The sequence below is a fragment of the Musa acuminata genome, chromosome BXJ1-11, assembly GCF_036884655.1.
Source record: "Musa acuminata AAA Group cultivar baxijiao chromosome BXJ1-11, Cavendish_Baxijiao_AAA, whole genome shotgun sequence".
NCBI lineage: Eukaryota > Viridiplantae > Streptophyta > Magnoliopsida > Zingiberales > Musaceae > Musa > Musa acuminata.
The window spans coordinates 31,708,610-31,736,560 of record NC_088337.1 but is presented as its reverse complement, the minus strand read 5'-3'; the positions used below and the strand labels follow the sequence as shown (position 1 = coordinate 31,736,560).

The following is a 27,951-nucleotide window of genomic DNA, read 5'->3' as shown; positions in this document are numbered from 1 at the left end:
TTTGGATTTACAAACATAACCTTTCATAAGTTGTTGGGTCCCAATAAATAGAAACCATAACAGTGTGATCGTACTCTTGGCCACGTCGACAAGAGTATGAATGGCCAATTAATGTTGATACTAAATACTCATCACTGTTGTTTAAATTGATGCCATTTAACGCGATGATTTTTATTTTAAATAAAATACTGTAAATTTTTAAAAAATATAATATTATAATAACCAGAGTAATATTTTTTAATAACATTTATAGTGTTATTTATGGGTCAATAAAACACTATAAATGAGTTATATAAAAATATCATAACAGTTAAAAATTAATAAAAATCAGTGAAAATTTTGACAAAAAGATAGTTTTAAATTAGATATATTATTTTAAAAATCAAAAGAGGGATACCCTTTAGAAAATACATAAAACATGGATATTTTCTAGCCAAAAAAAATTCTCTTATAGATAAATCACATATTGTTCTCCATGAAATAAAAAAAGATAAATCACAACAAAAAAAACCAATTTAAGTCAATTTATTGTTTTGTTATCCATATTTAATTATTATAGGAACCCCCATGTGAAAATTTAAATTGGAAGAGGACTTGCATGCAAAAGGACCAATATGGCAATATCATCGGACGGAATCACCTCAGCACGTGCTATTCTCGTGATCGACTACAACTAATGCCCTAAGCCGCCACCGACTGTGTGTGCCGGCCGCCCGAAACCCTAAATCTTTTCTTCTTCTCGTTGATTTGATGTGACCGTCGCACCGACGGTAGCGTTTTCTCTCCCTGATATCGAAGAGCCCCTGTACCCGCGCACGCATCGTTGTGCTTTCCATCTGTTTTCCAAAGGTAGACATATATTTCGAGCGCTCAAATGGTTCTTCTGTTTTATAGCGATCGTCTGTTTCTATAATTTATTTATCTTCTTCTTTGGAGTATAAGGTCTAGGGTTTCGAGAGATGTCGGACGACGAAGCAAGGGAGGAGAAGGAGTTGGATCTCACCTCCCCCGATGTCGTCACCAAGTACAAGAGCGCCGCTGAGATCGTCAATAGTAGTGTTCCCGACCCGTTCTTTAGATTCTTTCTTTCGGTGTGTATGATTCTGGGAAATGTTGCTTCTAAGAGCTAATTGTTTGCCCCGTGCAGAGGCCCTTCAGCTGGTGGTATCGGAGTGCAAACCCAAAGCCAAGATCGTTGATCTCTGCGAGAAAGGCGACGCTTTTATCAGAGAGTATGTATTTCTTGTTACTGATCGTCTTTTCTACTTCGGTATATTGAATATTGAGGAAGTGGAAGCTTGTCATGGGTGCAATTAGGCAAACGGGGAACATGTACAAAAATGTAAAGAGAAAGATTGAAAGGGGTGTAGGCTTCCCAACATGCGTTTCTGTCAATAATACAGTGTGCCATTTCTCACCGCTAGGGAGCGACGAGGCAGTTCTGGAAGCGAATGACATTGTGAAAATGTACGTATTGACGAATATCAATTGTTAGGTGATATCCGTTCTGAGGGACCGGTGATGTGTAATGTCTCTTCCGATGGTTCTCTGGTTTGCAGTGACATGGGATGCCATATCGATGGGTTTATTGCGGTGGTCGCACACACTCATGTTATCCAGGAAGGACCTGTGACCGGCAGGGCTGCAGATGTGATCGCTGCTGCCAATACCGCAGCAGAAGTTGCCTTGCGGCTCGTGAGGCCTGGAAAGAAGGTAACTATTTTTAAGCATGAGATTAGTATTAAGTTAACCTTTTTTTGTATATGGAATTTGTATTATTCTATAAGCATAATAAAACCAAAAATGTTTTTCCTGATTACTTGCTTCTGAAATGTTCATCTTATCACTCGGTTGTATCATAGTTATGTTAATTTTAATTTTGTGCCCACATGTGCCAATGGATTGGTGCTTTCTTTTTGGTGTTTAGTGGATAATAATAAAATGGTTAAATGTTGATACCACCCCTGTCACACCCCTAAGATGACATCCTAGAGGCGTGAACCTATCTTAAATCAAGAATATTTTTCAATTGCCCGCGTATCCAAACCCAAATCCATAACATGGAATTTGAGGACATCGGATGCATTCAATTCTCATTCACACACATACTATAAAACCTATGCGGTCTATAAACATATAACACATCACTTGATGACTCTATAAAACCCAATGTCAAATCAAAATCATTAATAACCACTTATAGACTCACAAGATCCAATGCAAACACCGTAATCATAAAAATCAATCATTTACCACAAGTTCAGACCAATATGAAGCCTTCACATTTAACATTCTAAACTTTCAAAACATGGGAGATCTTTTAACCTTTACAACAACACACACCAACTTATAGTTTTAGATTACATTACAAGCAAAATGTTCTTTACGATAACATCTTGTTAGACCACCAAAAATGTCACAATATTCTAGCATTCCACTGCCCAGTCTAAAACTAACATGTGTGAGTGACAAGCTAGCTTGAAAAATTTATATAACAACAATGTGAGTTACAAAGTTCAGCAAGTGACTATCATATCCATGACATAGAGGAAGTTAATCATGTGGCATAAGCATCAAGGTGCAAAACATGGATTCAAGAGTCATACTTAGCATTTAATATGATTCATACTTAACCGGGACCAAAGAGCAATGTATAAGCAAATCATGATCAAAAGGTAGAGCTCAAGAGGCATATATGTCATTTCATTTGATTCATTGATATCAAATGAACATATAACAACATAAGAGTGAATCAAGATCATAATGTAAGGCATGAGTTCAATAATGGAGTCATATTTGGCTTGTCATTCGATTCATTGTTATCAAAGGAATATATGAGAACATAGGAGCAAATCATGATCATAATGTAAGACATGAGCTCAAGAATAAGGTCATATTTAACATATCATTCGATTCACCGATAGCAATAGAGCAAAGAGCATCATATGGGCATATCAAGAACAAATGCAAGTCATGAGTTCGAGAGGCATTGGACCAATATTTTTGTTTTAGATTTATTTGAATGCTTTGAAGTGCTCAGATCTGTCAGATGCATGAACAATAAATTCCCAAAAGATCATTTATCGTCAGTTGTGTGGACTGTCTAATTAATAATTAGATGTACAATTTATATCTGTTAATATGGTTGTTTTGGAAATTGAGTTGGTGTTTGGATGCAGGTTGCTTCTGTGGGATGTTCAGAATTTTATGCTTCATTGAGTTTTAAGCTTTCAGGTGTAATTGTTTTTTTGACCAAATCGATCATGAGACTGGCGACTAGCAAGATTGTAATACCATATATGATGTTGTAAATGACCAGTATTTCTATTTGTGCTTAACCCAAAAAAGGCAAACCAACTAATCCTATGTCGTTCTCATGCGTGTATCATTATCCAGATAGTTACACAGCTAAGTTTTTCAGCATATTTTCCCTTTTACCTTCTCTTTCATGGTTTCTACTCAAAGATACTTTTGTGCATGCAATTATTTGTCTTTTTCGTTGTCAACGCAACTTTTGTCATCAAAATAATAACTTTTTGAGCCTCAGCATCATTTATCTTCAAAGGGAACTAATTCTAACAAACAAACTTATATATTGGTTTCTTAAGTTTATGAGGATTTGGTGTTTTGCGCATGTGATTTTTAGATTGTGACTAGTTGTTCTCCCAGATTCTTTTTGCTGTGTAAATGGCGATTCAAGTTTTCCCTATTTGGAATATTTTCAATAAAATTCCTATCTTACTGAACTCAGTATACTGTTCTTCATTTTCCATTTAGGTCCTTTCTTAAATGGTTGTGTGAATTCACTATGTGGGGCCATCATGTTTGAATTTTAGTATGCTGTGAACATACTGGATATTGATGCTTGTTCTGTTAAACCAACTGCTTCACCAAGAAGAATCTACTTTGTCATTGTCTTCACCAAACTTAATATGATGAGGTGGACGGTTCTTTGACTGGTTTTTTCTTACATGGTTAACAAGATTGTCATTTTCTACCTTTGTGTTTGAAAAAGGATCTACTTTCAGTTCACTTTTATAAATAAATTGTGCAAATGTTTTCCACTACGATAAATTAACTGTTGGTCAGTCTGATTTTTGATGGTGTTGGATGTTTGCTGACATTTTAATCAACTGTTTAATTATTCTATTGTCCTAATCTGGATCACTGTGGAAGATTCTGACAAATTAGAAGACCTACAACTGCAAAGGCTGTTTAGAAAGCCGGTTGCCCAATTGTGGAAGCCCTTATTTGTTTCTGGGAATAAGGTTCCACTACAATACTTCAGATAGGTGCAGATTAATAGAAAGATTATTTTTTTTTAAAAAAAATCATGATTGTGATGCCTTCACAATTAATTTGCAGTCTCTTATATTGATTAGAAATCTGCCTACCAACAGTAAGTTATGCTATGGGTCTGCACCTATTAACCCGAGTTAGTTGGTGTGAGTTTGAGATGAATATTATGCTGGTATTGTGCAGTTAGCGTTGAGATGCTTGGAAAATTTTTAATTAATGTTCAAATCAACATGATGGATCTTAAGAACTTGCTTACAATTGAGCAAGTTATTTCCAGTTTATTAAATATCATTCTTTGTTGATCTTCATAAGTAGGTTTATGAGTTTCACCACACAAGCTTTTTTTTTGGTGTCTTTCTTAGTTGTGAAGTACTTATAGGAGCTTCAGTGGTTTGTTCTTAGTCATATAGTCAATAATGCTTTCCAGAATTCGTCGACTCATATTTTCATTTGGATTTTGTAATTATGCAGTTTCTCATTCACTCGCTCCTTTGGACTGCTTAGCTTCTTAACCTCGTATGTCTATCAGCTAGTTGAGGAATGGGTTCTAGATATCTAATTGTCAGTTATATTTTATGTTAATGTAGCACAAGCAGTACAATCAGGTGTTCTTATGTGTCTAGTTGTGAATTCCTTGTGAGTTTTAGATCTTGTACCATGCTTTGTTTTGGCAGAATAAGGACGTCACAGAAGCTATTCAGAAGGTAGCTGCTGCCTATGATTGCAAAATTGTTGAGGGAGTGCTTAGTCATCAGTTAAAACAGTTTGTAATTGATGGGAACAAAGTCATAATAAGTGTAACGAACCCTGAAACTCGTGTTGATGAAGTGGAATTCGAAGAAAATGAAGTGTACGCAATTGATATCGTGACTAGTACAGGTGAAGGAAAGGTGAGAATGGTATTCTTAAGACTTATCATGTGATTATCATCACTGAAATTCATGCCTCTTGATATGTTTTTACTTCATTTTCTCTTGTAATCCATCCTCACTCTTCTCTACTGATTCATGACAAATTAACTTGCAGCCGAAACTGTTGGATGAGAAGCAAACTACCATATACAAAAGAGCTGTCGATAAAAGCTATCACTTAAAAATGAAGTCATCGAGGTTTATTTTCAGTGAAATAAGCCAAAAATTCCCAATTATGCCATTTTCTGCAAGGTTTGCCTTCATGTGTTCTTTTCTAGAACTCAAGTTCTATTTTTCTTTTTGGGCTTTTTATTTTGGAACCATGTGCCTTTTATTATTTTTCACAGGGCTTTAGAAGAGAAGCGAGCTCGACTTGGACTTGTTGAATGTGTGAACCATGATCTTTTACAGCCATACCCTGTGTTGCATGAGAAGCCTGGTATGATTTATTAGCTCTGGCAGTTGTATGTCAAATCGCTGGCTAACTTCTTTCAATTTATTTATTTTTGGTTGAATTCTGCTGTGAAACTAAACATTGAAGTCGTTTAGAATGGCCGAATGTTAACGGTCTTCAAATACATGTCATCGGGTATGTAGATTGTTCACTAGTGAGTTAACCTATTGGCTTATGTTTACAGGAGATCTTGTTGCGCACATTAAGTTTACGTTACTGTTGATGCCCAATGGGTCAGACAGGGTTACTTCTCACCCACTTCAACAGTTGCAGCCTACCAAGACTATCGATGACAATCCTGAAATAAAGGCATGGTTGGCGTTGGGAACAAAGACAAAGAAGAAAGGTGGAGGAAAGAAGAAAAAGGGTGAGCATCCGTTGTCCTAGTTCACCCTGCTAGGTGTTAGTTTGAAAGTGTATTAGTTGTCAAGTGTCTCGTGCTTATTTACAGAACATAGGCATTTGTGGTTTTAATTCCTTCGCTGATGATTTTTTATGCCAGCAAATTTACTATTTACTTTGATAGTCTTATATCTATGCCATTTTTTTGCTGCTTGTAGGCAAGAAAGGAGATGGCCGTGATGACTCCGCAGACGCCGAACCAATGGACACCACATCGAATACTGCAGTTGCTTAGTCTGACCAGTGTCTTGAGTTATGGTGTACTCCTATTGAATTTGTTAGTACTTCCCCAAGCCTTCCAACCTTTGAATGAATTGTGTGTTTGGGAAATGGAAATCCACATTATTCTAATTCGAGGAGAGTTAAAGGATTTTTGTACTAAAATTTCGCAAAGCTTCGGTGAGGAGGATGTCAAAACAAATAAATTGTGTTGCTTCGGTCGTGGACTCATTTATGCACAAGCATATTACCTTGTGAAGACGAGTTGTATATGTTGCTGGGGCTCTGTTGCAGTTGCTTCAGCGGGGCTTCTCAAGATAAGAAGCTATTTCAATTATTAAGAATATTATTACGTCATGTTTGAGTAAAAGGGTACGTATATTTTCCTCACATCTCTCTCTCTCTCTCTCTCTCTCTCTCTCTCTCTCTCTCTCTCTATATATATATATATATATATATACATACATCTCTCTCTCTCTCTCTCTATATATATATATATATATGTACATATATACATATGTATATATGTATATATATATGTATGTATATATATATTGATGCGATCGAGGATTGGGTTGACAGACCGGACCTCGGGACGATACAATCCGGTGGTTACAGAATTCCATTCGTACGTATAGAGAAGGTGGCGTTCTTCTTCCGACCCCAACGACTTCTCACTCCACCCCAGTTGCCCACCGTCCGTCTGGTCGAACTCAGATCGCCCCCATCGTCACCCCCTTTTGGAAGTCGCAGTCACCGCCGGCGACGAGGATGAGGACGTGCCCCTCTCAAACCCCGATCGATCACGATTTGTGGCAAAGTCGGGTTCGTGATGCGGCAATCCAAGACCCTCAAGATCGGCGCTAACCATCTTGGTTGGTCCTTTTTCCTTTCTTGATTCAGGCTACGTTCTTTCCAGGACGAAATTGGTTGTTCTTCCCGCTTCTAATTTTTCTTCGTTCCGCGTGCAGTTGTACCGACGATTTTGATCCAGGAGGATTTGGGAGACGATAAGTCATGCCTGTTGCATTTTGCCGATCGCGAAGTAGGAGATGATCTGCATCCGCTTCGGCCGTGTGGAAAGTAAGCATTTCGCTACGAATTTTCATCTATTGGCCGTAGGTTAATATTTGGTTTATGATTTTGGTTTTCATTGGGAAATTTTCTTTTCTTGCTTATATGTGTGGTTGCCGAAGTTCTTCAGCCGTAGGAAAATCCCTAACTTGGTGTTCAAACTACCAAAATCTTCTACCAACTTCGTTGCTGTTGCAGATCATAATTGTGAAAATACTACTACCATAAAATATGTAAGCAGTCATATAAACTGAACCTCAATCGTGTTTGCAGAGTTCATGTGAACTTTTAGGGAAAGCTTTCCAAGTTGTATCTCAAATTATATTTTTTTCATGATTGGAAAATTGGAGCTTCGATTAGGCAAGTGGAGGATTTATCTAAGAGTTGTTCCTTGATCCTTAAAAAGTCCTTACTGTCTACTGCATGTAGTTGGTCTGGAAGGGCCTGAACGAGACAGTTTTCAAGGGGGGTGAAGGTCTCTTCTTCCTCCATCATATATAGAGCAATTGCCTATTGTCTCTTGCTATGAAGTGTTTAATAGGACTGAAGGCTGGTAGGGGATAAGTCACATGTTGGTTAGCTAGAAAAAATAAACATAATTTATATGGTTAAAAATGAATTGAAAGTTAGCACTTTGAGCCATCAAGGCTGGAAGTGAAATCTGATTCTTAACTATTGATCAACATTTTGAACAAGGAGAAGCCTTCTCTTTGGTTCTTGCTTACTTCTGTTTGGAAAACTATTACCCTAAATAACAATATTTTTTAATGTAAAATTTCCCATGCAATTCCTGAGGGAATAGCATATGATGAAGGTTGCCAAGTAAGGTAAAATACTTGTCTATCGTAGCACTATTGCTGTGGATAACTATTGTTCTTCTCTGGGAGTAACCTACATTTATAATATAATTGAAATCTTATGCGCAAATTAGTAATCACAAGTGGCTGTAGTTTAGTGGTTAGAATTCCACGTTGTGGCCGTGGAGACCTGGGCTCGAATCCCAGCAGCCACAGATATTTATCGTTATCTTTTAATTATGATTTTTGATATGCTTTATAGCTTAAATCGTCAACTTGTTTTGCTTCAATTAGCATCCCAGCAGCCACATTTGCTTGTCGTTTTCTTTCAATTATGCCCTTTGATACGATTTCTAACTTAATTCGTGAATTTTTTTTGCTTCAATTAGCGTTTTGATCTGCTTTATAGCTTACAGGGGTGAACTATAGGAATGACTTAAGTTTTGACGTTGTTGTCACCTCAACCTTCTCACTGTCAGATATGCTGATACAGCATAAACCTGTGAATCGTAGGAATAAAGGCTGTCACACAACCATATCTATGAACCAAAGCATGGCCGCGCATCAGGCATCCAGTGAAGAATATTCGTCCCAAATATCTGTGCGTTGCATCGGTCTCACCGCACGCAACTCATAAATTCCTTTCGGATACAACCCACACTGACAACAAAACCCATATCATTTCAGTTCTATTTACGTGAGGAGACATGAAAAGATAAAAAGTATCCATCTCATGTGAATGCGTACAACACCAGAGTGTTCTGGACCCACAGAAAGAGCTACTCTCGACGGCAGCTAGCGAACAGCAAGCTTCCCCCTCCCCACCCTCCCCCACGGCTCTCTCTTGCATGCCCACCATCTTCCGCGTTCCAGAACAAGGCCATGTCTCTTCACTTCGCCACATCTCTGCAGCTTCTGTCCTTCATGCATCCTGCTCCATCTTCTCTCACCCTCAAACCGCAGCCCCCGCCGGCTCCGCGGCCACGGACGAGTCGGCGAGCGAAGCCCGGCACAGCGGGCAGCTCGTGTGAGCCTTTAACCACTCGTCCACGCACTCCACATGGAACGTGTGGCCGCAGCTGGGCAGCACTTTGACCTTATCCCCCTCCGTCAGGCTACTCAGGCATATCGAGCACTGCGCCTCCTCGCCAGCCTCCAAGTCTCGGTGCAGGTGCACCGGGAAGCTGTCGATGATCCGCGGATCGAGGCCTGCCGTGCGATGCGATGTCGCGGCCGACGACATGCTCACCGGGGCGGTTTCGGCCCCCCATTGCGGATGGTGGCGGCACGCCCACCTCACGTAGAGGCAGATGAGGGTGAAGAAGAGGAGAATGGTAAAGGAGATGAGGAGGAAGAGGAGACCCCGGCCACGGACGTGGATGTTCTTGTCGTCGAGCGCGTCGTAGTGCCAACGGAAGGGCTGAGCGTCCTGTGCTGCCATCCTCACCGGTGTTGGTGGTGGTGGTGGATATGGATTCGAGTTTGGGCTTTTATGAGGGTGGGGATGGCTCGGCGAGTGGCTTCCAAAGGATGAAAGCGTCGAGTGGTGCAAGAGGGTTTCGGCCCATGCCATGCCATCCCATTCACCTCGCTTTCCAGCTTGCCCTTCGTCTCACATTAAAGAAAAGGGTAGTTTTGGCTCATCTCATTCACTGTTGTTGGTGGAGATGGCGGTGTTTCTACGCAAAGAACGAAGAGCTGGCCAGGGATGGCAGAGCCGTTCTGCATGAAGGTTTCTAATCCCCAGTTTTGGTATAGGCTGATACGAAATAAAACTTCCAATTAAAGGGCTGTGGCGGTCAGCAATTAATTGAGAGGTAAGAAGTCAGGATACTTCTCGGTCCTTCCAGCTAATTGCTGAGGGTGCGACAGGAGGGATTTGGAAGCTTGCTTGTTGTGTATCGATTTGCTTCACGCACGCTATCTTGCTTTAACCCCTCTGTTTGCCAGCACAATGAGAAGTAGACAAGATGTCGCTAATGGTGTTGGGTTGCGCGACGTGATGATCACGCGCATAAATAAATTCTTGAAATATACACACATAGAAAGCGAAATTACATGGTACATGAATGACCATAGTAAAGTTATGAATGTCTTGGAAATGGCATATAAATTTAGTATTCTACAGGTGATTGTATAGTTGAAGCCCAGTGGGCCACAAGCCCAATTGCAATGATGGTGGGTGTAGGTGTGGGAGATTTAAGCATTTGCTGGTGTAAAGGGTTCGCAAGAAGAAGCACAGCAAGTTTTAATACATGTGCTTGGGAAATTTGGAAAAGAAGGGGTCCTTTCCTGATTATGTTTCGCTTTTGTTTGACAATTTATTGCCAAGATAAATAGTTCGGGGGCTATGTACGGTGACTGTGTGGGTGGCACGTGTCGACTCGCCAATTCGACTCCGTACATCTTATTTCCTGTAGGACACCGGTGCAGGGCACAGGAGCCTTTAACACTTGGCGGGCAAGATAAGCGAATCGTGTGAAAGGTTGCCCTTCTATGATGAGCTTAGATCAATATCAATGGGCCTTATACGTCCAACTCAATGTGTATGGGTAGTATGCCTCAATTTGCCAGCGTAGTGGTGCGATTGGGTCTACCCCTTTAAAACGCTAAGCCCAACATCAAACCCAAACTAAAGCATATATATATATATACACACACTCACACTGAAAGACCTCTCAACATGTGAGGCCTCTCACCCTCTACTGCAAGAAAAAGAGGCGATCAAGAAGCGCCATGGCGGCGATCCTCTCCGCCATTTGATTCGCTCTCTCTCTCTCTCTCCCTCCTGCCCCGAAAAGATGCGATCAAGAAGCGTCATGGTGGCGATCCTCTCCGCCATTTGGTTCGGTATCTCTCTCTCTCTCTCTCTCTCTCTCTCTCTCTCTCTCTGCTGCTGGAAAAAGAGGCGATCAAGAAGCGCCATGGCGGCGATCCTCTCCGCCATTTTATTCGCTCTCTCTCTCCTGCCCGGAAAAGATGCGATCAAGAAGCGTCATGGTGGCGATCCTCTCCGCCATTTGATTCGGTATCTCTCTCTCTCTCTCTCTCTCTCTCTCTCCTGCTGGAAAAAGAGGCGATCCAGAAGCGCCATGGCGGGGATCCTCTCCGCTATTTGATCTGCGCGCGCGCTCGCTCTCTCTCTCCTGCCGGGAAAAGAGGCGATCCAGAAGCGCCATGGCGGGGATCCTCTCCGCTATTTGATCCGCGCGCGCGCTCTCTCTCTCTAAAAGAAAAGGAGGCGGTCAAGAACCGCCATGGCGGCAATCCTCTCCGCCATTTGATTCGGTAAGAAATCCCCTCTTCCCGACGGAAAAGAAAGATGAGATCCTAAACAATATCTTACGCTCCATCTGCCTTGCTCCTGATTGATCCCGTCCGATCGCTGCTGCAGTGGCATTCAGCCGATGAGGGAATCGGCTCCCCCCTCGAATCTTGGAAGAGAAGCACCCATGATCCCTACTCAGTAATGCTTCCGCGCCCTGCAGCGTCTCACGATGCATCCGTGTCCGGTTAATCCTTGGACAAACGAGCGAGTTCCAAGCTTTGATGTTATCTGTTTAGGGTTTCTGTGCCCATCTTTCTCTTTTCCTTTATACTTGTTGCTTCGTATGGTTAGTTATTGCTGATGAAATCTGAGGTCGAATTCAGATTTATGGCGTAATCAGTTCCGTGATTATCTCAAGGAAGTTGGAGAAGAACGGGATCGGGTTGAGGCGAGCGATGTCTCATTTGGCGTATTCTATTTCAGCAGCTGAAGCTTGATGGGGATTTCAGGTAAGTCTATTCTCTTCTATAACGTAGTTTTTCTTCTGCCTGATGCTGATCGGTGTTTTGCCATAGTTAGGAATTCAATTTTATGCATCTCGTCGTGCCTTTTCCTTGATCCGTCTGCACCATCTATCTCCGATGCTTTCTTCCTTTTGCCCTTTCAAGATAATAGTCAAATTTTAGCTTCTCTCATTATATCTGCAATTCTTGAATTCTTGCTACATAATATAGAGCCACAAAATTCATGAATGTAGCCGACATAGTAGCTACTTTTGCAATTCCCTTATTTTCATATATTGTCCACATGATCATACAATGTGTAGTGTGTGATATTTGTGTTGGGTCGAGTATTAGGAGAGGAGGGTAAGTCCGCATCATGAGAAAGGCATGGATCAATTTGGAGTCAGGGCAGAAGTGGGCGAGAGGATACGAGGGAATTGTGCTTCATAGACATGATCTAGTGGTAAGGGCTTAGAAGTAATAAACCTCATTATTCTTTATTAGTTATGGTACTGTGGATTATTGCAAATCAATTTATAGTCAGTCTTCACAAGATGTTCCGACTAGAAAGAAGAATAAACTTGTTCTGAACCTTTTAAAGATGCAACGAGATGAATTAAAAAGAAACACACTGATGATTTGTCATCATTTTATTACCAATTTGGTTTACAAAATTAAGATAAATTTGGCCAAATAATCTATCTATCATTAGTTTGATTTTTTTTTTTTTTTTGAAGTCCAAGAATTGTTTGATCATTTGTTCGATAGATGAATCTATAGGCTGTTGCCCTAACATTAATATGGTAAAAGTTTAGAGAGGGTCACCCATATAGATAAGCAGCGCTCTAACATAGTTCATCAGGGATTAACTTAGGAAACAATTAGTGTATAGCACCAAACAGATCTCGCCTCTAAACACAGGGGACTAAGTAAAACGCAGCATAATGTGATGATGGTGTATCGGCCAACACAGAATGCCGGTGTCCTCTCTTCTGGGACAAGGCAGTGGACTTGGAGATGTATTGTGGCATCCGCCATCATCACCAAAGAAATTAAAGTGAAAACAGGGGAAAGAAAGAAACAGGTTCGTATAAGATGTGCCACTGTCACCAAAGCCCTGTGGCCGGCGCTAGAGGCAAATGTCTTAGGTGTTACTATCAACAACGGACACACAGTCTCTGCACATTGTGTTTGTGTGTGTGTGTGTGTGTGTGTGTGTGAGAGAGAGAGAGAGATGGATGAAATTTTCTCAGAGGCCTAATCGCCAAGCATTCAATTAGCGCCCCAAATATACACTAGTAGTTGGAAAGTGGCGTCTATGCATCGAAAATAGTAGAAGTAGTCAATGAAGATGACCTAGAAGTCAAAGGCACCAAATTTGTGGCTTCTCCGGCAACTATATTTCCAATTAAATACGCATTGCCAAAGTTTGCAGCACAACTGTCTTCGACAAGAACCCCACAACGTTTGCAGCACAATTAAATACATAAAGTAGCTGGCAGAATGACGCTGGGACTGTTTGTTGACGATGGCACATCGCACTTGTAAAATGACTTTAAAAAATATATATGACAGACGCATACAAGAAACAATGGTTTCATGTAAGATGTAGAAGAAAGAAAGATACCACGGGGCAGGGCTACAAGTCATGATGTCATATTTTCTCCTCAATTGCGTCAATCATCATAAAGACACCGCAGGGGCATGCGGCGGACTCGTGGAGGCGGCAGATCTCGTCGGCGCCGCCAACGCAGCGAGGAAGACCTGCGGGAGGGTGGGCCGGTGGCGGCCAAGGGCGGCCTGGAGCTCGGCGAGGGAGCGCGAATCCACGGAGAGGTCGCGTTCGTCGATGACGACGCGGAGGCCGCGAAGGATGGAGCGGACGGCGCGGCAATCCTCGAAGGTGCGGCGGACGACGTGGAGGGCGGGCTCGGTGGATGACGCGCCGGAAGACGTAGGAGGGGTGTTCGTCGGCGTTGTCATGGACGATGGCTTGGAGGTCCCCGAGGTGGGAGGTGGAGCCAGCGGTGGCGGGGTATCGACTAATCTTCATCCACGGCGACCACATAAGGTCGAGAGAGAGAGAGAGAGAGAACTGACGCCTTCAACTGATCGATTTTCTTGTATATTTCTCTAAACGCATAGAGCTCATGTATGGCAGATTCGAAAAGTTCGAGGAGCTCATGTATATTTCTCCAATTTTTTTAATTTAATATTTTACCCCATTGACTTATCCTCGAAGGAGCAGCATCCACTTGCTGATGCTCCAATTTTTGAATTTGTTATTTTACCTTTTGTGTATATGTTGTTTACTTATCATGCTCCTTTTTTTTTTTTTTCCCTTGTCGTGCTCATTTTGAAGTGTCATTTTCGGTCGACGAAGCAAGTTTTAAGTGAAGTTTTGATTGTACGGAAAATATAAAAGACTAACAAGAAGAAAAAAAATAAAGAAAATTGGAAGCTTAAATTTTCGCTAATTTTTTTTTGTTAACTGGAGTCAGCAATAGAAAATATATTAAGTAGCTATTAAGAAGAGTGAGAAAATACTATTTAAAGAAAAATATTTACTTTAATCGGGTGTATTTGAAATTTTAAAATCTTTCGGGTGTCTCTTAGTTTCGCGCGCATTGGTCGCCCTCCTCTTGCCCACCCGACGGAGACGGATCGTTCCTTATTAAAACCTAAACAACGTCGTCACAATGTGGTGTGAAGTAAAGAAAAGCAATCACCAGCAAGAACTTCATCAAAGTTCTGGGCGACCTATGGCCGTGGTTTGACTTGGCCAAATTAAATCCGTATGAAAATTGCGTACAGCACTCACCTGTAAAAACATGGTAACGAAATCTATAAAATCAGAACATTATGCTTGCAAGTTGGATTAAGTAAATGCAGATTAAGTTAATCGACAACCAAAAGCATGACAAGTTGGATTTCTAGAGCAAAAGAACACTTAACATCATGAGCAAAAGAACTGATCTTCAATTTAAAATCTCATAATTAATTTCCAGCTGGGAAAATAACCGGCAATTTTGATTTAGCAAAATAATGTAGAAACCGGAAAATTCAGATGCACAAGAACACCGAGGCTAAAGGCCTTCAAAAGCTAGCTGATTATAAATGAGAACGAACACTCACGGAATCTCAACCTTGACTTGTTATTGAAGAAAGACAATGATCGTTGCACGATTCTATGAAAGACCGAATGGTTCAAGAAGGCACGATTCTGGTCTGATCCAATGATCTGAAACAAAAATTAGCCCACATCTACTAACTACTTCAGCCGACAAAGCTTCCAATAGAGAAATAAATAGATCAAGATCAATCAAAATAGTTCTGAACTAACAAATACAGCATAAAATCAATAGACATCGAGTGACTTTAGCAAATTTGGCAAACTCACAACGGAGATCATGGGCAAAATTAACCCACGGCCAAGAAACTTGGTCTGTTACAGTTTGGCTTTGGGAAATACAAATTGGGTTTAGTTGACCAAGCCAAAAAAAACAATGACCATAGCATCAAAAAGACCCAAAGGACAATTATACACTCCATAGAAAATATCCTTACTTCCCATACAATAGTAGTCAAATGAAATGCAACAAACAGGATGCTAATATTTGAGCATTTACAGAAGGAAATAGAAACTAACCTTTTCCAACTGAACTGGATTCAAATAAGATCCTGGAGGCAGCTTCTAGGCACACAGTTGCAGCATTGTGGCACGATGAAGAGCAACACCAGCATCACCGACAATGGCAGCAGAGAATCATGTCGCTTACCCATCTGTTATAATTTTACTCATGTTTAAATCAGGTGCCACTGTCAAATCAACACCATCAACTAACTTGTTCAATTTATTTGCCCGATCAAGAATGGCAACTCCTAAATCATAATATCTATCTCAATGATATGATTGGTAAAACCGGTCCCAAAATCAACTACTACAAATCTTGAAAACGTCTTCTTGACAGATTGATTCAACATATACATCAAACATACAATACAGCTTATGTAAACGAAGATCATGTGAACGGAAAGACGTGTTTGATGAATATCTTTTATTCAACGCATTAAGTATGCAGCATGAAATATGAATCCACTCTATAATGTAGTTGCTAAAGAACAGACAGCGAACTTCACCTACAGGCCTCACCAGTTCTAAGGATGGCAGAAAGGAGAAGACATTACCGAGTCCTCATGATTTATTTCCAGTAAACTTGAAAACTAAGGAATATCTTCTTTTTTTGTTTTTTGCAGTTAAGCTGCACTAAACATTTTGTTCTCATGGTCTCAAGCCTGCCAAATTGATACGAGTGGAACGGCATCGAAATGGTGCCCATAGGAAACACAACATCTTTCCTTTCTGCAAGTAAATAAACATAAATAAACATACAGTATTGTGTGAGAGAAACCAAGACTCCTAGGATTGGATTGACCAGTGACTATATGAACTCGACAGAATGGACTGGATCTAATCTGTGGGACTGGAATCATCCAAGGAAATAATTTAGATGAGTTTTAAAAAATATGTTAAAAGTTTCTTTTACCTTGATATTGCCTGAGCTATGTAACTTTCAAGAGAAGAATTATAGAAAACAAATTATTCAAAGAATTGTAGTGAAAATATAGATAGGCACCTCAAGTACCTTGTGACCACTGAGGGAATACAGATTAAATTATTTTGTTTAATAGAACAATTATAAGATCAGTTATGATTCAAGTCAAATATGGTACTCTGGAATTCACGAAATGTGGTTGAAACATGGTAACTCGAAAAGCACAAGTTATGATCAGAAGATATTTGTTTTTGTTGTTGTTGTTGGTTTGCATATATTACCTACGTAAGAGTATAAACAAGACAAAAAGTTCAAGCGAAACTCATTAAAATAATCATGAACAATAAAGCACATTCATCACAAGATAAAGAAAACATCAAGAACTCATGTAAAACTCGTCAAAGAACCTGTATATCACGTATATCATCAATCAACAAGTGACATAAAAGTGAAACAGAGTTTATAGCAAGAAATTGTCACCTACTCGATCAACTCTTTTATTTTTTCTCTTTCTTGAGTAAAGACTCCATCTAACAATATAATCTCCAGGAATGAAACAGCGGTAACAATTTTACAATCCAAATAATGAACAGGCAAATTTGTGTGGTTTCAAAATTACGTTCTATTCAAATATAATAAGCAATTCAAAGAAAGATAGCCATCCACCATTTCAAGAGAACAGAGAACATGTCGAGAGAAAGAAATGTTTACCTATATTCGCGCCTGGACCCTGAAGCCCAAGAGATGAAATCGTTGGATGCAAGGGGGCGATGGTTCCTCTCCCTACCATATACTGCTGGATCTGGGCCATGCAAGTTCTCGTCGATCTCCGACTGCCTGGTGTTCCCATTTTCGTCGGCTTTCAAGCCATTGGCCCGGTCGGTTACCTATTTCATCCGCCGATGACACCGCCGCCTCCAAGAAATTCGATCAGTTCCTTTTCGCTTTCTTCGACACCGGCTCTTCTGCCATCTGTTCGTGGTCGTCTTCAACCTCAACTCCCGCAGAGTTCTTTCTACGACGATAAAGCAGCACATTGCTCAAAACCCCCCACCAGCCCAAGAACAATCAGAAACGAGAAAAATCGAGACAAGAACACAACAACAACATGGCGAATGGCCGCAAGAGCCACCGCAACGATCCCCTAACCCTAACGACAGATAGGACAAAAGACACAGAAAACGTACCCGAACACCGGAGTCGGGGCGGGATGCAGAGATCAAGCGGAATCGCCGCTTCTTGATCGTGATCCCTTCTTCTCCTTGATTCATCCAGAGGGTTTCAAGGCGAAAAGGATGAGGCGGTGGAGAGACGAACAACGGCATCACACCACTCTCAACCTCCAGGCTTATTTATATGCTGTTATGGTGAGGCGGTTACGACGAGCGCTGTCGCTCTGCACACACATTTATAGATATAATGTTTCTGTTTTTCCAAACAAAAAAGAATTCGACAAAGTAGTATGTTGCATTTTCGAATCGTTAGAAAATAAAAAAATACTTCATTAAATAATTAATTTACTGACAAAAACAATCTTGAAACCCAACTCAACCTTCTAATGTATTATTATGTTCTTCCTCCCAGTATGACGACGGCCATCAAATATGTTGTTCGAGAAGGGCATGGTGGATAACTACGAGACTTAAAGCATGCATGTTGCGAAGATTAGAAACACAGGTGTCCCGGTCGCAGGTAACAACGCTTTTGCCAGGTTGGTTACGGTGATGTCGAGATCGCGACCGTTCAGATGAACACAGGAATCCAGAAGCAACGGATGACATGACTTGCCAATTCTTGACTTGTATCCTATTTGGTTCGGTAAAAGTAAAGAAGACGAGGACCGTGTCGTGAGAGAAGAGGTGGTCTAATCATAGGATTAAGACCATCATCGCATCTGGTGCAATGCATGCGTGCCTTGCTGTTGTTTTTGGGACATGGACTACTTTACCGGAGTCCGTAAAACGTGAGACTCCGACACGACGGTGTGGGTGGAACCAAGTGCTGGGAAGAAAGGCGGGGACGGGAATATGACATGAAAATAAAAGACGAGGGTTGATGCGACGCTGACAAGATCGATGGGCACGGCTTTGTCCAATGCTTGATGGTGAAGCGCGAGCCCAACAAACGAAGGGTCAAAGATCCAATCTCGTAGCATCCCGAGTACAGAGATCAACTTTGGCTCAGCTTGGTGTGGGCGATGGAAGCAGTAGCAGTCGGTGTTGCAGCGGCACGCCGTGGTCGAGCGAGAGAAATGCTCCTGGGAGAAAGGACCGAGCTGTGAGTTGCCGTGGTTGGATTGCAGAAAAAGGTCGGCCACATCGGTCGTCCGGTTCCGCTGGTATGCTGGTTTACCTGCTCGGCTTATGCTAACAAGGGGGTCCCATGTTGTTGACCGGAGGAAGAAATCATACGAAAATGTTTTTATCTTGTAGTTATTCAATGAAAGGTATAGGGTTTCCTTTCCTATCGTTTTGTGTCTCACTGTTACCGGTCTCGTTTACCGACGCGCAGGGAAGCAGGAATGTCCCTCGCCTGCTGCTGGCTGCTCCTCCCCTTGTTAAGCTCAAAGAAGGGGGGGGAGGACGCACATGTCGATCCTCTCCATTTTCGATCACAAGGGTTAACTTTCCGCTGGATTTAATTAGATCAGCAGGCTGAGAGTAATCCATGGATGATGTTTGTTTAGCATGTACAACCTTAATCTTCACGTTAAATATATGTTATCCATGGATGATGTTTCTCGTCGGAAAACCCTGTTACAAGAGGTACATCTAGAAACGCCTTAACCAGAGTTTTGAGCCTTGTATAAATGGACTAATTGTACCTAACATTAGGCGTTACTGTAATAGTTGTGACCGATAGTCCAAGAACACATCATTCTGTTTGAATTTTTCGAAGAATGATTGGAGTGGCTATATCCTATCGAGAAAAACACAAGACAAGAGGGAGGAAGAATTAATTTCCAGACGTCAACTCATACGCACATACGGTCAATTTCGAGCCGCCTAATTTAGTGATGACATGATGATGAATGTATTGCGTAAAAGATTCCTTTTTCATTTTTCGTAAATATAAGAAGCATAGCATCGACTGTTTGAGGCTTTGGAGCATTCTAATCAAACCAATCAATGTTTCAGAATTACCTTTTTTTTTCTAGGATTTTAATCGAATAAACGTATCGATTTTAGATGGCTTACTCTCGATCATGAGCTGAGCATAATATATATCGAATTGCAGTTTTCAGAATTTATATATGTTGATTTGACATCTGGAAAGTATAGAATCTAACGAGTTGTCCAAATTCTTAAGCGTCAGCTTAAGCTCATCCTATGTATCATCTTCCTAACGTGCCCTATCACAAGATATTGAAATCACTAACAATGGAATCGAAGTACTCGTACAGCAAAGTGACAAAAATAGCGAAAAATAGGAAAGTAAAGGAGCAGCCACTCATCATCTCCCAACACAAGAAGCCTTGAAACGTCATTCTTCTTTTGTTGGTGGGAGGAGTAACATGCACTGCTTTCTGTGCTCAAACCGATGCCCAACGCTCTTCATCACTATTGCTATTAGGAGAAGCCCTGTTCGGTGGTGCTGACCGACGGGACACCATGTGAATCCCTTCATACTTGTTAGTTTTACTCACCCGCTCCCTCTCTCTCTCTCTCTCTCTCTCTCCTTCTCTCTCTATTGTCTTTCTCGGTCCCATCAAGATACATCTACATCTCGCTTTCCTCTTCTGACGTCGGTGCATGGACTCGACTACATCGGACAACGACCACTGCCCGCCGGGGGGGGAAGGCCCGTCCTCCTCCTCCTCTGCAGCTTCCACCGCCGGGGCGGCGCCCGGGGGAACCGCAGACAAGCAGCCCCGGGCGTCGGTGGCGCCGCTCAGCCGGTACGAGTCGCAGAAGCGCCGGGACTGGAACACTTTCCTGCAGTACATCCGGAACCAGAGGCCGCCGCTGGCGCTGGCGGGGTGCGGCGGCGCCCACGTGATCGAGTTCCTGCGGTACCTCGACCAGTTCGGGAAGACGAAGGTGCACGCGCCAGGGTGCGCTTTCTTCGGTTGCCCTAACCCGCCGGCGCCGTGCCCGTGCCCGCTCAGGCAGGCCTGGGGCTCCCTGGACGCCCTCATCGGGCGCCTCCGAGCGGCGTACGAGGAGAGCGGGGGGAAGCCTGAGACCAACCCGTTCGCCGCCCGCGCCGTCCGCTTCTATCTCCGCGAGGTCCGGGACAGCCAGGCCAAGGCCCGGGGGATCCGCTACGAGAAGAAGAAGCGGAAGCGAACTCCGCCTTCTACCGGTGGGGATGCAGGTGAGCATTCTTCGACCGCCGCCGTCCTGGGTGGTGGTGGTGGTTCAGGTTCGAGCCTCCCGGAGGGATCTACTACTGCTCCGCCGGGTGGCTCATCTATCCCTTGATCGAGATATAATCTCGCTTCTGTCGGTGTTGCCGATGATGACGGTGAGGGAGTTGGGATGGATCACAAGAGTTACTGTTGTTAGTGTGCGTTAGATTTGGCGATCTTCTTTGATTCAACCTGTTTTTCATGAACACAAGACAGAATGCACTTTTTTATTTTTCCTGATGCAGTACTTGTTTGAATTAATTCTCTCTTTTAAATGGTGTTATGATTGGATGTTTCTTCTGCGCTCATTTCGTTTGGATGCTTTAGTGGGCTGATTATAATTCTGTAGTATATACTTTGAACTGAACTCTGAGCACTTCGTCTTTGCTTTGCTATGCTATGCTGCCTTGAGGTTGCTTTCATCATTGCTATGCCATCTTCAGGAAGCTTCAAAAACCTTAAGATATAATGATGTCGAGATCGATCTCGATTCCTTTGTGATAATTGGGTTGCTATCCCATCTCGTTATTTCTTCTCGCTCTACGTTGTTGTACTTTCTGTAATTTTGCTCTTTCGATTGTTTTTGCTTTCTGCACTGCACTGTAGGGTTTGATCTCATCTTCTCTCTTCTTTTTTTCCTTGTAACCCTTAGTTCGGAAGCACTGATGCAGGCCCTCCATTAATATTTCAGCTGAGCGAGACTTAATTCCACCTGCAGGAATAGAACTCCAAAGTAAGTCATTCCTCAATCCATTACAAGCTCCTCTACATTCCTCAATCTAGTTGTATCTTTGATCCTAGGAAAAGCTTCCCTTCCGTCTTTTTCTCTCATATGCGGTAGCGACCGACGTGAGAATTGTTCGATCAGGAGCCCCCACACTTACGTGCTTCCTCTCTTCCACAACAAGTCTTCATCTCCAACTGTGATTTGCAGTAACACCAAATCTCCCCTTCTTCTAGCCACCATCAGTTCCATCTGCCATCTCTCTCTCTCTCTCTAAGCACCGGTTTTGTTTCTTGTTACTTACATCCTTTTCCTAGTGACATCTACGAGAAACTACAACCTCTTTGACAAACAACCACTCTAAGCTTAGCAGTCCTAGTGATCTATACTCAACGCCGTATGCGTTGCTGCCAACACAGAACCATTTTATGGTTCTCATGGGCAGATGTCATCACAAGAACAACAGCAAAATAAAGGAGTATATTATTTATTCTCCCTTTGGATGGACCAAACTCTTGATGCACAATTCGAAGCTGAGATGAATCGTTTCCTGCAACCACTGATATCTTTTAGCGGCTTGCTGCAACTTGGAATACGAATTAATTGTTGTTATCGGCAAGTTTCTTCCCCTCCCATAAGCTGCAGGTGTAGTAAGACATTGGCAGTGGAGATTTTTATTGTCGAACAAGTATTGGAACCGTAAATATGCCTCATAAATTAAGTCTGTCAGCACATACGTCACCTATCTCAAGTCGTTCTTCAATTATGTAGTCGAAAGAAGAGAATCAACAATGTCTCAACCACAGCGAGTACTTCACACTATCAGGTAAGATACTGACGAGCTCCTTAATTCTCTTGCATGTAGCACAGTCCAACGACGGGAATACCGGTCTTGTCTACGCTTCACCCGGCCGGCATCAACATGCATGTATGTATGTAGACCCATCCTAATGAAAGGAACACGTGGCGGTGAGGGATTAGCTTCCACGTACATAACGCTACTCCCATCACCATGGGAATTACTTGTTAATTAAGAATCAACTCGGCTGGTTTGTTACTAAGTTAGGATCCTCCTCGCCAATTATTGTACGGCGTTCGCATTCAAATAATGTGGCTCCACCCAAACGGGGTTGGATAGTAACAGTTCCAACAGGCTAATATGTTCAAGAAAATATATATATATATATATATATATTCTGATGAAGATAAATAATGAAATTAGAAAAATAAAAATTAACATGGAAATTTGACCACGAGTGATTTCTTTGGTTAGCATGATGGATTCTCGTATGTGTTATAAGCTCTAAAACTAGGAGACCATTCAGAGGGAATGGCGCGCCAACGGTTTCAACCTCTTACTAATTAATTGCATAACATGAAGGACAACAATTTTCTTATTATAGTGTTTCAAAATAATTAATCATTAAAATTGTTCATCAATAGATATGGCTCGTACTATGAATATATATTGTGAAAGAGACGTTAGATTAAGAAATGAGAAGGAATGTATAGTGGGAAAGCCACTTCCAATACGACTGCAATTAATTATGCTACGTTAGATGCGTCTCTCAGCTTCTCGGTTATGCTTAATTCAGATGCCACGCAGTTTAAATAAGTCCCTTTTTAAAGTCAAATTTCCATTATGCATTAAAAAGTATGCATAACCTTATCGGTTATGCATTAAAAAGTCAAATTTCCATTATATATATATATATATATATATATATATATATATATATATATATATTAGCCATTCTTCTTTTTTTATTATTTTAAAATTATTGTGCTTATTTAATGATGGCTGAGAGAGAAGCCTGCAAATCCGACGGTTCTGAGACCACAAGGAACAAGATCTAAAGAATCAAAAGTATTATATACGTATGTATGTGTGTGCACACAAAGTTATATGATAAATAATATGTCGAAGTTTGCTGTGACGTAAGAAGGCCATGATGACAAGGAATAATTGGGCAGAATGCGAGATTGACTCATCCTCTTTTTTTTTTCTCTCTCCAACTAAATCTTGTTTGATAAATGAGTTGCATATATCTAAATTAATTTCCTGGAGTCATATTACAAAGGATGTCTGTCTGGAACACACGTACGGAATGATAGGATGTTTCTTCTCTCTCGAGACCAATGGCCACAAAAGCTGAAGCCTTACCTGCTAACTCGAGTTATGGATTCTCACAAAAGGGAGCTGCTGAAATGGCAGGCACACCACTGGGAGCGATGTCGACCGGGTGGTGATAATAAAAAGCTTACGGCAGCGTATGATCATACTGCGATGCAGAAGAAGAAAGGTCGAGGCATCCAAGGCCGAGTCGATGATGCATGTGAATCTCCTGTTGCTGCCTGCTGATCATTTGATCGTACAGGAACAGGTCATTGGCCACCATAGGGATGTGTAATGCTGTAATTAGGACGGGGTGTAGCCATGTCTCTGAAGCCCTTCACCTTGAAGCACGGGCCGATAGGACGGAAGGAAGCACTCCGAGTGCTGACAGCGTGGGCTGTGCTCGACCCTCGGATACATCTTGAAGGACCATTCATTAGGAGGCCAATCGACAATGACAAAGCGAAACAGGAGGTCCTCATGATTGTCGGTACTCGAAGGCCCAAATTGGCCCATTTCCCTGCGACTGGAGCAATCGTAACACAGAATTTACTTCATTATTATGATCTCTTATCTCTCCGATATCATCGTCATCAATCATCCAGCATCCCATTCGTCTTAAGCTCACAACATTTATTTTATTATACGGTCTAGACTTACATAAAACAAATTTAGCAGGGGACCATGTCACACACGTCTCTAATTCTCAAAAGTCTATTACTGAAGAAACACCAATAGAAATGCCAAACCAAAGCTTCATGTAAAGAGACCTCATCTAAGACATCCTCCTGCACACCAAAACAAAGCCACATGATTCCTATGCCTGATGCAACTTTCCTTCATCGAGCAGCATCCGATCAAAGTGCCAAACCCCTACGATGAGTAAAGTTATATGATTGTAAGACCAACTCAACAACTTCGAATGCTGACTAAATTTTAAAGAGAGTGTGTGTGTGTATAAAACCTCACCATGTCCCTTCCCCACTCTTCTCAGTTGAGCAACATATTCAGATATCTTTTTGATGGCTTCCACCTGGATAAAAGAAGAGAAGAACTAATTAAGAGAGACTCTCAACATAATAAAAGTACTTAGATTAGATTAATCGATTAGGTCATGATGCATCTAATTCTACCACTTGAAGATGATGAAAAATTACCAAACAAATGGCAATATTCTATTCTTTTTTTTTTTCTTTTCGGTTAGGATCACGAAATAGCCGAATGATGAACATCTTAACGACTATCCTCTAATGGCCACGACAGCAACTAGAAAGTATCGATTAGAAAGAAAATTGCAGCTTTTTTACATTATAGTTCCAAAAGTAAAGGAAAATATGTAAAAAACAACTCATTAATTGTGGACAATAAGGGAGTCTTTCACCTGTTCTTCAAGGAATTCACTCTCGATAAAATCTGCCATCTGAGCATCATTGCATTTTTCGGCCACCTTTTTCATGAAATTTGAACACAGTGAAGAGTCCGATAACATAAGCTGGCACTAACCAGCCAAAAACAACACATTAATTTCATAGGTCAGGATTACTTACATCATGTAATCCAAGTAATTTCTCGTTTGTCAGCTTCTCAAGACACAAGGCTAATTCCATTGCTGCAACAACATAAACAACTTGCTAAAACTATGTCACCATAATTTAAAGTTTGATGAAACCATGAAACAAAACAAAAGGAACAGAAGCATGAATAAGCAGAAATTGCAGGCTTCCGAGTAATCTTATCTCAAAGAAACATGCATGAAGTCAGGACCCTCATCTAGGTCAACATAGACAATTTAGATCTGGATAAGAAGGTTCACCTACAGAACAAGAGATGGAGTAGGCATACCCACATAAACAAAGATAATTTTCAATCAGGAGCATGTAGATTATACGACCATATAGATCTATAAAATAATAGCCCTCGTCCATAAGGTGTCAGAGTTGGATTCATCTCGTCCATGAAGGCTCGAGACTTCAATTCTTTCTAGCAAACTTCTGTCAAAAGAACTCCCTTTTTCATGGCACCTCAATAAGATAATACAACCCAGGAAGAAGTAGGGACAAAAGCTTCATGATGACATCGATAAGCATGCATAAATCGGCAATTCATGTTTCTTGGTCAATAATTATAAGTAGACCCGCGCTCTGTGCAGAAACCACAACTTACCGTACAGTGCATCACCCTTCTCGGCGTGATTAAACTCGGACAATGGCGTAGCAATGGATTGAAGATTCACTCTTCCTCCGCGCTTGTTCTGACCGCATCAAATTTGGTTTGGTTTAGTCATCACAGATCCGAAAAGGAAGAACGGAACCCCTAAACATCGAACAAAAGAGGGAAGAAAGTAACCACTCACTTGGTACTCCATCAATTTCTCTGCATGGTCCCGTTCCTCTTGGCTCGACTCCTTAAAGAACCTGAAACAAGCAAGAGCAGCGCAGATCTAAGACATATATGTGTCTGTGCAGGAAGGAAGACAAGGGCATGTTCTGGATTTTTTGCGATGACATACTTGGCGAAGCCCTTCAGCGCCACATTGTCGCGATCGAAGTAAGCGAAGAGGGCATGATAAATGTACGAATTAGTGTATTCGACACTGGAGGAGAAAACACAGACAGAGGGTAAGAGAAAGGGATTAAATCCCCTGTAATTCGAATTTGATCTGTTCGAGTAAGGAAGGAAAACCGACTTGATCTGTACATTAATGGCAGCCTCGCACTCATCGGCGTACTTCTGACGAGCGATGGACAAGTCGGGGGCCACCGGCACGAGAGAGACATCGCTCTTGATCTCCTCGAAAGGCTGGAACACGACTCCCGTGATGACATGGTTAGAACCGGCGGCGACAGCCGTTGAGACGCGCCGGTTCATTCGCGTCGGAGATCTAAAAGGAGCGAAAGAAGAAGACAAGGAAGGGCGTACGGCGGGAGAAGGCGGCTGCGAGGCCTCGGAGGAGGCGGAAAAAAGAGCGAGAGCGGCGGAGGCCTTGAGAAGCATCGCCATGGTGTGAACAGCAAAGGATTTGGAAGAACAGAGGAAGATGGCGGAGCAAGGATGAGGGGGCGAAGGGAACATATAGAAGGCGAAGCGAATCCAGGACGCGTGGACGGTGCAGATCGATGGGGAAGCAGAGGCGCGTGTGGAGGGCTCGTGGCCTCCCCACGACTGTGTCCGCCTCTGAGTTCGTCGTGTGGTGTGAAGGGGGAGAATCTTGGGAAAATATCTTTTTACCTTTCACTGGCCTATATTTTCATATATCTTTTGGTGTGTGTGTGTATATATATATATATATATATATATATATATATATATATATTCACAAATCAAATCCAAGAACAAGAAGACAATCACATTCGTGGATTGCACTTGTCCTATTTTATATGAGCATCTTCGATTTATAATAGATTTAACAAAGAATATAATATATGAATTCAATTGGAAAGAAAGTCGATGTCGTAAAAGAATAAAACAGTTGGATTCCTACGCTGAATAGTAGTTTGAGGAATCGATGGCGGCCAAACTTGACTGTCACGGCGATCGTAATCATCAGTGGAGAAGGCGTGTGGTGACCTCGCGCGCCTTGTGGATGAGCTTCGTGAGCCGCCACGGCACGTCTCTTCCCATTCGCCTGCTCCGCGATTCCTCCATCTCCCAGCCCTGTCGCATTCAAAGGTTTGAAGAATCCATGTGCGGAGGTTGAAGGAGACGAGACAAGAGAGACACGGAAACGAAAGCCTGTAGGCCGCTTCTAGAATGCTGATGATACTTGCGAAGCAATTTATTTGACCGTCGATGGTTGCTAATGACTATTTGGGAACACTAACTTACACGGCCATGGGCGTCTGATCGGCCTGAGCACGGCGTGTGCTTAATCTTGGTCAAAAAGGTCATCGAGACCAGTGGGTATTCATTCATGGCCCAACATAGAGAGAGGCACTGCTGAGCCTACAGTGCAATGCATTTTAGGTACATGTTCACGTGCTCCACAACCTTCAAGCCCGCAACTAGAGACAAAACCTGTCTCCTCCGACTTCAAGATTCGTGTGCTGCATCATTTCCACTGTTCTCGTCAACAAATTAGCTTGTTGGTTATTTATTTGCTCTTTTATTTATATATATAAATATAATATCACCGTACATGGCGCCGAGCGTTACTATAAACAAACTGCTGTCCGAATGACAACACAGTGTCGACACCCACACAAGTAATTTATCCACCGACGGAAGCACCCACGACGATCTCCACTTTACAAACATGTTGATGCCTTGAATTCAATACA

General features: G+C 41.9%; 3 protein-coding genes, 2 long non-coding RNA genes and 1 other non-coding gene across 7 annotated transcripts; 4 read left to right on the top strand and 2 right to left on the bottom strand.

Annotated features, from left to right (window-relative positions):
• The first annotated feature begins 702 nt into the window (after positions 1-702).
• LOC135597708 (ERBB-3 BINDING PROTEIN 1) lies at positions 703-6,544 on the top strand. Its single transcript, XM_065091043.1, has 10 exons — positions 703-849; positions 943-1,053; positions 1,148-1,232; positions 1,318-1,467; positions 1,560-1,713; positions 4,974-5,189; positions 5,326-5,462; positions 5,558-5,649; positions 5,849-6,031; positions 6,225-6,544. Exons 2-10 carry the CDS (start codon positions 960-962, stop codon positions 6,299-6,301), a joined length of 1,188 nt encoding a protein of 395 aa, XP_064947115.1. The 5' UTR covers positions 703-849; positions 943-959; the 3' UTR covers positions 6,302-6,544.
• Positions 6,545-6,858: 314 nt separating this feature from the next.
• LOC135597707 (uncharacterized) lies at positions 6,859-14,160 on the top strand. Its single transcript, XR_010481378.1, has 5 exons — positions 6,859-7,160; positions 7,257-7,368; positions 8,670-11,444; positions 11,551-11,933; positions 13,628-14,160. It is a non-coding gene; the product is annotated as an uncharacterized LOC135597707 (long non-coding RNA).
• Positions 8,300-8,371, top strand: TRNAH-GUG (transfer RNA histidin (anticodon GUG)). The gene has a single exon. It is a non-coding gene; the product is annotated as a tRNA-His (tRNA).
• Positions 14,161-14,952: 792 nt separating the features above from the next.
• On the bottom strand, positions 14,953-17,841 carry LOC135596670 (uncharacterized). Its single transcript, XR_010480994.1, has 3 exons — positions 17,671-17,841; positions 17,195-17,498; positions 14,953-15,710 (listed from the first exon to the last, which is right to left on the bottom strand). It is a non-coding gene; the product is annotated as an uncharacterized LOC135596670 (long non-coding RNA).
• A 2,164-nt stretch (positions 17,842-20,005) lies between these two features.
• On the top strand, positions 20,006-21,116 carry LOC135597706 (protein G1-like7). Its single transcript, XM_065091042.1, has one exon. It carries the CDS (start codon positions 20,236-20,238, stop codon positions 20,905-20,907), a length of 672 nt encoding a protein of 223 aa, XP_064947114.1. The 5' UTR covers positions 20,006-20,235; the 3' UTR covers positions 20,908-21,116.
• A 3,176-nt stretch (positions 21,117-24,292) lies between these two features.
• On the bottom strand, positions 24,293-26,720 carry LOC135597705 (ferritin-3, chloroplastic-like). 2 transcript variants are annotated; one of them, XM_065091041.1, is made up of 9 exons: positions 26,594-26,718; positions 26,361-26,473; positions 26,184-26,267; positions 26,028-26,088; positions 25,838-25,925; positions 25,222-25,283; positions 25,056-25,121; positions 24,644-24,707; positions 24,293-24,547 (listed from the first exon to the last, which is right to left on the bottom strand). In XM_065091041.1, the coding sequence occupies exons 1-9, from the start codon at positions 26,672-26,674 to the stop codon at positions 24,492-24,494; spliced, it is 675 nt and encodes a 224-aa protein (XP_064947113.1). In that variant the 5' UTR covers positions 26,675-26,718; the 3' UTR covers positions 24,293-24,491. The 2 variants fall into 2 exon arrangements, with proteins under 2 accessions (XP_064947113.1, XP_064947111.1); XM_065091039.1 differs by having other exon boundaries at positions 26,361-26,720.
• Positions 26,721-27,951: the final 1,231 nt, after the last annotated feature.